The following is a 12,483-nucleotide window of genomic DNA, read 5'->3' as shown; positions in this document are numbered from 1 at the left end:
TCCAGTTCCAGAAGATCCCCAGGCTTGGGTTGGCAAATACTGCTACCCTTGTAAAGGCGTGTGAGGGCACCAGGCACACACGTGATGCACATACTCACCGTCAAACTAGACACATTTTAAAGATATTACTAAGTTTGATGGAAAGATTTAGGAAATGACCCCTGTGCAGCATGTTTATATGTAGTTCTAAGAGCCATTGTAATATGCGTTAGCTATGATGACATTGACTTAAATTGTTTACACACGTAAACATTTTACTGAAAAAAAGACTTAGTCCCAGGGAGCCCAAGTCTTTGTGGTCTTCCCAGTGTGGCCACGTTCACTAAATATCCTTTTTCTGCCTTCCGCTTTTAACTGGCTTATTGAGGTCGGAACTGACTCGGGACAAAGGTTACGACCCCACCCCAACCCAACCCCCAAGTTCGATAATACCCCCACCCCGGACCCCTGGAGCCCACGGGCGGCTGTGGCTCAGTGCCCACGCTGGCTTGCTCCTTTCTTTGGGTTCTACCCACACCAAGCCTTGGATCTTCGACTCAGAAAAATGTAAAAGCCTCTTGTCGGGCTTTTGCTTCACCTGCAGAACTTTAGGCCAATCACGCCCGGCCTCCGGGGAGTCTACGCATCTGCACACGCCAATCCCGAGCCGTCCACGCGAGCCCAGGCCCAGCGCACACCCTAGCTGCGTCCTTGGCCCTGGCTCCCCCCGGGATCGTAAGCGTGGGAGCCGCGGCAAAGAGAGACTCCCTGCTCCTCCCACGTCCTCTTTCCTTCCTGGCCGGACGGACGCACTTCCGGCGGATGTGGCGGGGGCTCGGCCCCGGAAACGGAAGTGAGCAGCTTGGCCGGCCGACGGGAGCGGGCTTAGAAGCTTTCGCAGAGCGGTTTCCAAGATGGTGAGTGAGCGCAAACGCCCGTGGTCGCGGCGGGTGTCCGTGGCGCGGGCACGATCGCGGCTGCGCGGCCCCGGCGGGTGCCTGGTTCCGGGATGAGCCTGGCTGCGCGCTCCCGAAGGGTGCCTGGCGTGGGCACGGCCGCGGCTGCGCGCTCCCGAAGGGTGCCTGGCGTGGGCACGGCCGCGGCTGCGCGCTCTCGGGGGGTGCTGCTTCCCGTGGGACCGCGCGCTTCGGTCCCCAGGGCCTCCCAGGCCTGCGCGCCCCTTCCCCGGTAGTTGGCGCGGACGCACAGGGCACCTCTGAAAGCCGACCCTTGTGTGGGTGCTGGATACCGCCACTCTCCCGCCCCCTCGGGGTGACTGGAGCCCCCAGGCTCTGCCCACGACGGCAGGTTGCGTTTATACGACTCAGCCTGGGTTTGCAGACATCTCTCCCTGTGCCGTGTGTTGGGGCGCGGTTGTTGCTCCCGGTTTGTCCGTATTGGTTAGTGCTTGGACTCCCTCTCTCCCCCTTTCCCACTTTCTGTTTCTCTTTGAGTAGACTCCTGAGTCACCACGGCACAGACCTGATACTCCGTGCAGCCCGTTGCCCACGCACGCCCAGAAAGCTTGTGGTGTTGGCCAACACTCCCGCTAGCCGTTGTAAAGGAGTGTGAGAAGCACTCTTTGTAGACTCACTTTTATCCGACACTGTACTAGGACCTTCAGGAGCCCTGATAGTTTGCAGAAGGACACTGGGAAGATGGGAACAGCAGTTCTAGAGTGCATAGAGAAACTTTTCCCCGCGTCACTTTTCACTAAAGCAGCTGCAGGAGGAGCATGTAGCGGGTAGCGATGTCACTTGGCATCGGGAAAGCTGTATTCATATGGGGCTGGTCCTGGCAGTCGGCTTGGCTGGCAGTCACTGAGTAGGTGGCATTCTGTGAGATTGCAGGTTCTCATCCCGATCCCCCATGGCTTCCCGGCAGCAGTGTGGGCTCTTGCTTTGCGGAGTCAGGACCCTGGACTTTACTTCTCAGGTGTTAATGAAGCGTAGATGGGGTCTTTGGCAGTTTTGGCGGTGAAGTTGAGTTTTTTTAGGGAAACCTTCGCTGTGCAGAATTGGGAGATTGGTGAGGCTCCGGCAAGACCCTGGGGTGCTGGTGCCACATGCCGCTAGCCGCCAGGTATAAATACACAGATGAACTAAGTCTGTCGTAAAGCTGCCTTCTCGGATAGGGGTGTTAGATGGCAGGTGAGAGTGTGTCAGTTCCAGGGGTGCTGCTTTTAACTTTTCACGGCATTTCAGTTAGCTGCATTTACATTATTTTACTTATGGTAACCAGCCCCCCTCTCTTAGTTCCTATGACCCCATTTTCCTAGGTGTCAGGTCTTAATTCCGTCTTTCATTGTTGTTCCTAGATCTGTCCCAAGGAGCGGGCCAGTGTTCTGTCCTCAGCCTCTTCACTGTGTTAAACACTGCGTTAAACTAAGGGGAGGTCTCTCTGCAGAGAAGTGAACCTGCGTGATCTTCCCAGAAACCTTCCTAGACTGTCAATTTTGGGGCGGAACTTGGGGCTTGTTTGTTTTTTTAATATATGACTGTCCGTCTTTGAAAATTTTGCCACTTCATTACTATGTTAGTCGGTCATCTCAGACTGGTTGTAGCTTGTTTATATGTTTGTATCTTTATGTTATTTTTTATATATATATAAGAAGCTCTCCCTTCTGGCACAGTCAGCAGGGACAGCGGGAGTCCTTCTGTCCCCAAAGGTGGGATTACTCACTGTGCCCTGTGGGCTGGCTGCCACAGTACGCAAGGCTCTGTCTGTGTAGATCCCGGCTTCTTGAGGGCACTGACCTTACTTGTCATCTCTAACTGCTGTGCGACTTTGTCTTGTAGAACGCCAGAGGCCTTGGGTCGCAGCTGAAGGACAGTATTCCAGTTACAGAGCTCTCAGGGAGTGGGCCGTTTGAGAGTCATGATCTCCTCCGGAAGGGGTATGTGGGGAGCTGTGGCTGGGCCTTGCGCTAATGAACGCTTCTGTGGGCTCCTCCCCAGGGACTCTTTGAAAGGCTGTGCATGTATGTTAGATTTGGGCTCCAGTGCGTCACACACTCAGATGGAGCGTGGAGAGGAAGAGGCCTACATGGCCCTTGCATTGGGATGAGTATCTCAGCAGAGTAGGAGCCGTCCTCCAAGTGTGTGGCACCTTGTAGGATGATGGGTAGGATCAGACAAAATAAAAACAAATAAAACTTTAAAGGAGATTAATAGGCTAGCCACAACCAAGTCTTGGGGAATTTTTGCTTCAGCATGAAATGTTACTTCTTCCTGGGTGGTGGTGGTGTACACCTTTAATTCTAGCACTTGGGAAGCAGAGGTAGAGGCAGGTGGATCTCTGTGAGTTCAAGGCCAGCTTGGTCTACAAAGCGAGTTCCAGGATAGCCAGAGCTATACAGTAAAACTGTGTCCTGAAAAACAAAATCAGAAAAAGTAATGTTGCTTCTTTTCTTCCAAATTAGCTAGTAAGACTACATTCAAAGGGCTGTTTTCATGGTCTGTCTTTCTGATAACGTTCTATTCACAGACAGTGCTCAGGTCTGTCTCTCTGATGACGTTCTGTCTGTCCACACACAGTGCTCATGTCTGTCTCTCTGATGACGTTCTGTCTGTCCACAGACAGTGCTCAGGTCTGTCTCTCTGATGACGTTCTGTCTGTCCACAGACAGTGCTCAGGTCTGTCTCTCTGATGACGGTCTGTCTGTCCACAGACAGTGTTCATGTCTGTCTCTCTGATGACGGTCTGTCTGTCCACAGACAGTGCTCAGGTCTGTCTCTCTGATGACGGTCTGTCTGTCCACAGACAGTGTTCATGTCTGTCTCTCTGATGACGGTCTGTCTGTCCACAGACAGTACTCATGTCTGTCTCTCTGATGACGGTCTGTCTGTCCACAGACAGTACTCATGTCTGTCTCTCTGATGACGGTCTGTCTGTCCACAGACAGTGCTCAGGTCTGTCTCTCTGATGACGGTCTGTCTGTCCACAGACAGTGCCCAGTGAACGGCTGTTGCAGGGTTTCTTCTGCCCCCGGCCCCTGGCTTCGACAGTACTTGGCCTGACAGTGACCACTGGTCTGTCCTCGCTGTGGTCCCTTAACCGTGTTGTTTACACATCTTCAGTACATGTAGATGCAGTGCATATCGAAGAGTCTTGGCTCTCCTGTCCTAGGAAAGCATGTCAGAGTGGCAGTGACGGTGAACACATGCTGAGCAAATTCTTTAAAACAGTTGAAAACTTTCTATGAGAAGACTTACATGAGAACCCACGAAAGACATAAAAATAAAAATGAAACTCTGTGGACTAGTTAAATGTAAAAATGTGTAAAGCTTTCCTGCAGTTTTCCAGTGGCATTACCATCAACTTTACTGTGGACAGAGGATGTGAGTTAGTATCCGTGTCTGGAAGCCCCCACTGGTAATTGAAATTTCGAGTCCCATTGTCTGTAGCAGGTGCGTTTTTACTATGACTGTCTGCTCATTCATAGTTCTATGTGTTTTAAGACAGGGTTTCTCTGTGTAACAGTCCTGGCTGTCCTGGAACTCACTCTGTAGACCAGGCTGGCCTCAAACTCACAGAGATCTGCCTGCCTCTGTCGCCGAGTGCTGGGATTAAAGTTCTGTGTATTTTAATGAAGATGTCTGTTCCTGTACTGAGTGGCGCCATCACTACGAGAACAAGGTTCTCACTTCCAGAAAACTCCTTGGCACACTTCTGTTGCACAATCACAGCCTTGGGGGTGTTGGGGCTCGTGCCCTGGGCCTCTGGCTAGCTGATGCTCACCCACTGAGCCCACCCCATGCCCTGACACTACAGTTACACCTGCAGCTTCGAACTGTGGTAGAGAATGATGTAGAATCTCCTGTTGAATAGTTTGTTTTTTTCCCTTTAGGTTTTCTTCTGTGAAAAATGAACTTTTGCCCAGTCACCCTCTTGAATTATCAGAAAAAAATGTGAGTATGTTACCTGTGTCTTTCTTTCTTATCCTCTGCTAGAAAATAGAAGTAGGTATGGGCACTTGTTTAGAGTCCACGCTAGAAGACCTTTGGGTACCATTTCTGGATGAGGGAGGGGAGACAGGCAGATCCTACTGAATCCATAGGCCCCGGGTTCAGTGAGAGACCATGTCTCAAAAAATAAGATGGGGAACTGTTGACGAAGAGACCTGGTGTTGACCCTGGCCTCATTGTGCGGGCTCACATCTACACATGCGCACACCACACAAGCACACACCACTCACACAGATGGGCAGACGTGAATGTTACGGGGTTTATCCGGGAGAAATTAGCAGGTGCACTTTGTGTCGTCATTGTCGGTTCCAGTGTGGTGCTTGCAGACCGGCATTGGGGCATTTGTGACAAGCACCTGGGTTACACTTGCTCTGTCCCTCTAGTTCCAGCTTAACCAAGACAAGATGAACTTTTCCACCCTGAGGAACATCCAGGGTCTGTTTGCCCCCCTGAAGTTACAGATGGAGTTCAAGGCAGTACAGCAGGTGAGTGTCCTCTGTCCCACGTGGGCTGGCGCTTTCGTGACGCCTGTCTAGACGCTGCTTCCCTTGTTCCCTCACAGCCTGGTCTGCTTCCCTCTGTCACGCGTGACCCTGCTTCCTACTTCCTGGAGGAAACTTGTTAGATGGCGAATGTCTTCATGTTACAGACACAGTGTCTGAAGATGCAACTGTCTGCCTCTGTGTTTCTCTGCCCTCTGGGTTACCTATTGCTTAAGGAGTAGCTGTGTGCAATGTCCTTCTGCCTGTGAGAACTGTCCCCTGCTGCCTGCGTTCTGGCTTCCACTGCGTCACACTACTTCCGGGATCAACTACCCGTCATCAGTAGACACCTTTGGCTTCTCTTGCTTCTTGGCTCATCAGTGGTTACACATATTCAAATCTTGTCCTAAAAATTGTATCAATCCCTAATTAATTAGTTAGTTTTGAGATAGGGTCTCACCATGTAACTCTAACTGGCCTGGAACTTGCTTTGTAGACCTTGCTGGCCTTGAACTCCCCGAGATCTGCCTGCCTGTGCCTGCTGTGTGCTGCGGTTACAGGTGTCCTCACGCCTCGTGCTGATGTCTTGTCTCTCGTCGGCTTCTGCAGGTTCAGCTGCTGGCAGCCCTTGTTTTCCTGTCTGTTCACTTGCTTCCTCTTCCTCTGTGCCCGTGTCTTCCGGCTCCCGAACAGTGCAGACGTCTTCTCACCCCATTTTTACCTGAACACTGTGGCGTTTGGCCCCTAAGCTCCTTCCACCCCCCGTGATTTTTGAAGACTCGAACCCATGTCCCGGTTCTCTCCGGAACCCCCCTCCAGCCGTGCGTGGTTCCTTCGGGCGGTTCCCTGAAGTGCCCTCCCTGCTCTTCCCTCGCCGTTCCCTGCCGGGTGCTCTGTTACTCATGTGCACATGTACTACAGTCGTTCTAGCCTGTGGACCTGCAGCTTCTCTGGTTGGAAGGCCACAGGCCCCTGGATTTCACTTGGGCTGGGCCGAGTAGCTCGTCACTCCCTACGTCCTGATGGAGCAGGCTTGTGCCTGAGGCAGGCATTAGCCCTGGTGGCCTTGCTCACAGCCATGTCACCCCCACGCCCCGATGTCTGGTCCTTACTAGATCTGCCTGACTGTTGTACTGCAGTGATTCTCACCCTGCTCCTCTCAGCCCCCTGCTCTCCCCGCAGAGAGCCTGGAAAACAGACCTCACTGTGTGCGCGCCTCACTGTGTCCTCCGGATGAAACCCAGCTTGCCTGATGGATTAGCTTCCTGCTTCCTACTTTGGGCTTTCATGCATTTGTTTCCTGCTACCATGGCTTCCTTTCTGTGGCCTGCTAATCCTGAGCCTTGTGGTCTGTGCTATGAGTGCCGTTGATTTTATAGGCTTGTGGTTTAAGTACTTCTTTGCAAGAAGACGACTCTGAACTGGCTTTAAGTGAGAATGGCCGAGTCTGAGTGTGGATGTACCATCTAATCCAGACACTCAAGAGTAACGTTCTGAAGCACATTTGTTGTTTAAGGTTTATTTAGTCTTTTTTTTTCCTGGAACTCGCTTTGGAGACCAGGCTGGCCTCGAACTCACAGAGATCCTCCCGCCTCTGCCTCCCGCGTGCTGGGATTAAAGGCGTGCGCCACCACCGCCCAGTGGTTTATTTAGTCTTATTTTACGTGTGTGAGTGTTTGCATGTATGTCTATGAACCGTGTGTGTTTGGTGATCACAGAGGCCAGATCCCCTGGGAGCTGAGTTAGAAGCTGTTCTGAGCCTCCACATAGGTGCTGGGAGCCCGGTTTCCCCGGAAGAGCAGCCAGTGCCCTCAGCTCCATGCTGCTTTGAAATGGAAAGGCAGTCAGAACAGCACGGCTGTTCTCAAGAGTCCGTGGAACTGTTGGCACAGAACTGTTAGCGCCCTTCCCCAGTTCTGTCTGCCGTGGGAAGGGACACGTAGTAAAATGGGTGGCCAGAGCTTTTAGTACCGTTTTGTCGAAAGGCTTTGCTCAGTGCATGAGCCCTGTTCCTGGTCCTTTCCTTGTATTTTGCAGGCCCCGCTTTCCACACTTGTCCCGCCCTCACTGCCTCTCAGACCCTTCGCTCTCTTCTCCATTTAAAGCGTCTTCCTCTTTCTTCTCTCTTCTGCGTGCTTCCTCTCTCTTGGTTTTGAATGACATCTTTCACATTGTAAAGACCAAATAACACTGTAGGCCGTTGGCATTTGAGAAGAGCGTCTTCACTCTGAGTGGAGGGGGTGGGTCTCCCTAAAGCGCCTCTGCAGAGGGTGATGGGTTTCAGTCCTGGCGTCATTCATTGCTGACTACCTCGGCCTGGGTAGAGTGTGCCGTGATCTGCAGCTGGAGACTGCGTCTGGCCCACCTGAGTGTGCTGAGCACGGCCTGTGATGGCAGTGTGCAGGCTGCGCAGCACACCCCGTCTGGGTCCCGGCTCTCAGGTCACTGGTCCAGAGCTATGCGATTGGGCCAGTGATGGTCAGAATGGGAATCCGGAGGCTTCTCCCGCACGGCCCGTGCTTTCGCCACCGCCTCACGCGATTACCAGTCTACACCTGCCGTTAGCGCGTGGCAGGAGGTCACATTGGCATAAAAGCCTCCTAGGTGAGCTTGGTCTGCATTTCCGGTCCCCACTGCGGTTGAAGAGGTTATGTTTACCTTTGCTCTGAGCGGCGCAGAACAGCATGGAAAGGCTCCCTCACCTCCGATCCTCGGGAACGGGGTCTCTCTGCTGAGTGAGGTGTGGTGTTGGGCTCTGGGAGTTGGCTTTGCTTTTCAGCACATGTAATGAATCTTCTCTGTCCCGCCGGCTCCCAAATAATGGCACGGAGACTTCCTGTTAATTATGAAAGCTTGGCCTTAGCGTAGTTTCTTGTTTCTAACTAGCTCTCATAACTTAAATTAGCCCATTTCTGTTCATCTACGCACTGCCACGTGACTCACGGCTGTTACCTCTCCTCCTGCGTGCCCTGTTCCCTCTGCGTCTGGCGGCAACTTGCCCTTCTTCTTCCCAGAGCTCGCTCTGTCCGGAAGTCCCACCTGCACCTCCTGCCTCGCTGCTGGCCATTCAGCTCTTTATTACACAGCAGTCCATCTTCACACAGTGTACAGATACCCCACAACAATCACGTGGTGTGTGCTAAAGTTTTCCCGAACAGAAGCAACACCCCAAAACACAGGTAGACATGGTGGGTTAGTTAGTGGAATAAACACAGGCAGACATGGTGGGTTAGTTAGTGGAATAAACACAGGTAGACATGGTGGGTTAGTTAGTGGGATAAACACAGGTAGACATGGTGGGTTAGTTAGTGGAATAAACACAGGTAGACATGGTGGGTTAGTTAGTGGAATAAACACAGGCAGATGTGGCAGGTTACTGTTCCAGTGCCAAACACTTTAAAACTTCGTCTGTACCTAAAATGTAAATTATTTTTCCCCACTGGCTAAATGGCACTTTCACTTAGTTATTAGTAAATTTTTCAGATAGAGGGCGGAAGAGCATGGGATTACGGCACGCAGTCTGCCTTTCCCTCGATTTTTCTGAGGCTGCCCTTTTCTCTTCTCCCCCAGGTCCAGCGCCTTCCATTCCTTCCAAGCTCAAACCTGTCCCTGGATATTCTGAGGGGCAATGAAGAGACCATTGGTTTTGAGGATATTCTTAACGGTGAGTGACACTCAACACTTACGGCACCTATACTGAACAGAGTGACAGCAGACAGCAGTCACTGTCCCCAGGGAAATCAGGCTGGTCAGTCATTTGTATTTATTCCCGGCCCTATTTCATGTCTCAGAAGATCACGAAATGAGCTTGAGAACGTCTTTTTTATGTTCATTCTCTGCCTCTCTCTGTGAGGTAGAAGTTAGCTGCAAAGGTCCCCTGTGGAGGGAGCTCACGTCCACCGTGGTGAGACCGCTGTAGTGCGCTTAGGGTGGCGTTCCTTGGTTGGGAACTGTGCATGCACAGATGGGGTAGCTGAGGACTGCCATGGCTACCTGGTGTCTCCCTGCGCTGCATTAATTCATTGCATAGCACTTCCTTGATGAACAAGTCTTTCTTGTTCATCAGTGAGTGGCCTCCGGCACACCCCGCTTCCCTGCACTGCCCCGACTGCAGCTTGGTCTCCTCAGGGAGTGTTGGCCAGCTCGGTTCTGTGCATTTTATGACAGCACCAGGGAAGTTAAAACTGGGCTTTTCGAGGTGCCCCCACCCCCTTACGGTGAGTGAACTCCCACTCCAGGGAAGGCTTCTAGTGTCTCATGGGAGCTCAGCGTACATCTCCTAACTTGCGGGCTGATGCCTTGCTGCTGGGTGCGTCCTGTTTCAGTGAGTGATGACTGACCCTTAGAGTCAGCGCGTTCCGAGGTGGAGCGGAAAGCTAACTAGTGGGCATACTCGGACTCCACTGCTTCACAAAGCCCCCTCCGCCCCGCATCCGCCAGTTTCTCATTGTGCACACTGTAGGTTTGGTGCATTGAGCTCGGTGGGTGGTGAGAGGGTGGAGGCCGTCCAGGGAGCCCGGTGGACAGGGTTTGTCAAAGGCTTTCAGTGCCTTGCCACAGTCCAGTACAGCTTTCCAGTCTCTAACTCTGATGGCAGGGTTTAAGGTGCTTTAGAATTCTGGTTTCTGTTGTGTGTCTGTGATGGGCAGAAGATGGAAAAGATAAAATGTTTTTGCAGAGGCTAGAGAAAGGTTCAGTGGTTAAGAGCTCTGGCTGCTATTCCAGAGGACCTGAGTTCAGTTCCCAAGACCCATATGGCCGATCACAACTGTCAGTCACTCCAGCTCCAGGGGATCTGACACCCTCACACAGACATACATGCAGGCATAATACCAATGCACATAAAATAAATCATTAAAAAAAAAAGTTTTTGCAATGTAAATAGTTCTTAGGTGAAAAGCCATCAGAAGCACCAGAACTTTGGGAAAAAAAATTGTTTTCTTTCCTTTTTAAAGATTTATTTATAGCTGGGCTGTGGTGGCACACACCTTTATTCCCAGCACTCAAGAGGCAGAGGCAGGAGAATCTCTGTGGGTTCAAGGCCAGCCTTGTCTACAGAGTGAGTTCTAGGACAGCTAGGGCTACACAGGGAAACCCTGTCTCCAAAAAAATAAAAAAGAAAAGAAAAGAGAGAGATTTATATGCATTGGTGTTTTGCCTGTATGTATGTATGTATGTATGTCTGTGTGAGGAGGGTGCCAGATCCCCTACAGTGGGAGTTACAGACAGTTCTGAGCCTCCATGTGGGTTCTGGGAATTGAACCTGGGTCCTCTGGAAGAGCAGCCAGTGCTCTTAACTGCTGAGCCATCTCTCCAGCCCTGTTTTTTTTTTTTTCTTTTTAAGTCACTTACATTGAGATAGGATTGATATGCTATTGGATGGACCCATTTTTAGGTGGACAGTTCTGTCCTTTACAGATGTGTGTAGCTGGATCCCCTCAATCAAGATATAGAATTGTTTTATTGCACACCCCAAGTTCCCTCCACTCCAGCCTCAGACAGCCTGCCTGTTGTCACACTGGGTTGGTTTTGACTGTCACAGATTCTCATATGCTGACCCCGGACCTTAGCATCCGTGTCTGAAGAGTCATTTCCGGAATCTGTTTTTGTTTCTTTGCAGATCCATCCCAGAGTGAACTGATGGGCGAGCCACACTTGATGGTGGAGTACAAGCTGGGCTTGCTGTAGAGCGGGCGCCGTGCGGGAACCACGGAAGAGCAATGTGTAGCTGCCTCCCTCAGTCTGACGTACACATTAAAGTACTGACGAGATTGCTCGGTCATTTGCAATGCTGGCTCTTTAGTGTGGGCTCGTGAGTTGGTTGAAAGCCTGCAGGTGGCTTCTGAGCTCAGGCTACAGCAAAGCCCAGGTTCCCGGGTTCTGAAAACGTGTTTGTCCTAAATGTTACAACTCCACAGCGTCCGGTTCAGCCTGCTTTCTCCTCTTTCTGTAAACTTTATTTTAGATAGAGTTTTTGTTGGGTGTTTTTGTTTTATTTTTTTGTTTTTTGAGACAGTCTCTCTAGCTAGTCTTATCTAGCGCAGGCTGGCCTCGAACTCACAGAGCTCCGCCTGCCTCTGCCTCCCGGGTGCCGGGATGAAAGGCGTGCGCCACCGCCTGGCTCGGTATCAGTATTGGAGCCTGCGGAGTTCCCGGGCCGCCTTCACATTTGTGACCAGGTTGGGTGGCAGACCCAGGGCCGAGGCAGCTCTGCCCTGTAGCGTGGTGCTTGCACCTTCGAGTTACAGCTAAGTACTCTCGCATGCTGAAGAGTTGAAGTTGAGAGAGTTGGGTCTTTATATGAGAAATTAGAGCAACCAGGGCATGTAGATTGAACTATTGTCTTTCATAGATTTACTTTGTATTTTAGATTACCAAGCAATGTTCTGTTGAAGAAAAGTATGCCCCTAAGTTACATATCAAGATACTAACTTGTTTTTAAATTATTAGAATATTCCTATTTTACATCCATGAGTAATTCCATACTACTTTACTTAAATATAATTTCAGCATGATGGTTCTTAAAAATATTGTTCATGGTCTATAAAAACTAGTGGCGCACACCTTTAATCACAGCACCGGGGAGGCAGAGGCAGGGGGATCTCTGAGTTTGAGGCCAGCCTGGTGTGTATGTAGGTCCAGACCAGTCAGAGATATATAGTGAGACCTTGTCTAAAAACAACCCACCCCCACCCCCAAATTTTTCAGAACATTAGTAAATGGATCATTTTTTTTTTTTTTACTAGTTCTGACATATTTTGGTTATTGACTTTTTAGGAATACAATGTCTGCAGATAGTTTGGGTGTCAACTTTTAGTCTGGGCTGCTGCTGCTGGCGTGGACGGATGGATGAAATGGGGAGTGCAGCTGGACGTGTGCAGTGCACAAGTTGTGTTAGTTTGTGGTCAAATGACACAAAGAATGTCTTGGTTTTTATTTATTTTTGTTTTGTTTTTCAAGACATGAGTTTCTCTGTGTCCTGCAACTGGCTGTCCTGCAACTCACTCTGTAGACCAGGCTGGTCTCGAACTCAGAGATCCGCCTGCCTCTGCCTC

General features: G+C 50.8%; 1 protein-coding gene across 1 annotated transcript; it reads left to right on the top strand.

The window, feature by feature from the left end:
- Positions 1–757: 757 nt before the first annotated feature.
- Positions 758–11,217, top strand: Pomp (proteasome maturation protein). Its single transcript, XM_006979623.4, has 6 exons — positions 758–896; positions 2,778–2,875; positions 4,829–4,889; positions 5,330–5,431; positions 8,999–9,092; positions 11,049–11,217. The coding sequence occupies exons 1-6, from the start codon at positions 894–896 to the stop codon at positions 11,114–11,116; spliced, it is 426 nt and encodes a 141-aa protein (XP_006979685.1). The 5' UTR covers positions 758–893; the 3' UTR covers positions 11,117–11,217.
- Positions 11,218–12,483: the final 1,266 nt, after the last annotated feature.

This window comes from Peromyscus maniculatus, chromosome 23 (assembly GCF_049852395.1).
Source record: "Peromyscus maniculatus bairdii isolate BWxNUB_F1_BW_parent chromosome 23, HU_Pman_BW_mat_3.1, whole genome shotgun sequence".
Lineage (NCBI taxonomy): Eukaryota > Metazoa > Chordata > Mammalia > Rodentia > Cricetidae > Peromyscus > Peromyscus maniculatus.
Note: the sequence above shows the minus strand (reverse complement) of the source record. Positions and strands in the feature narration are given on the sequence as shown.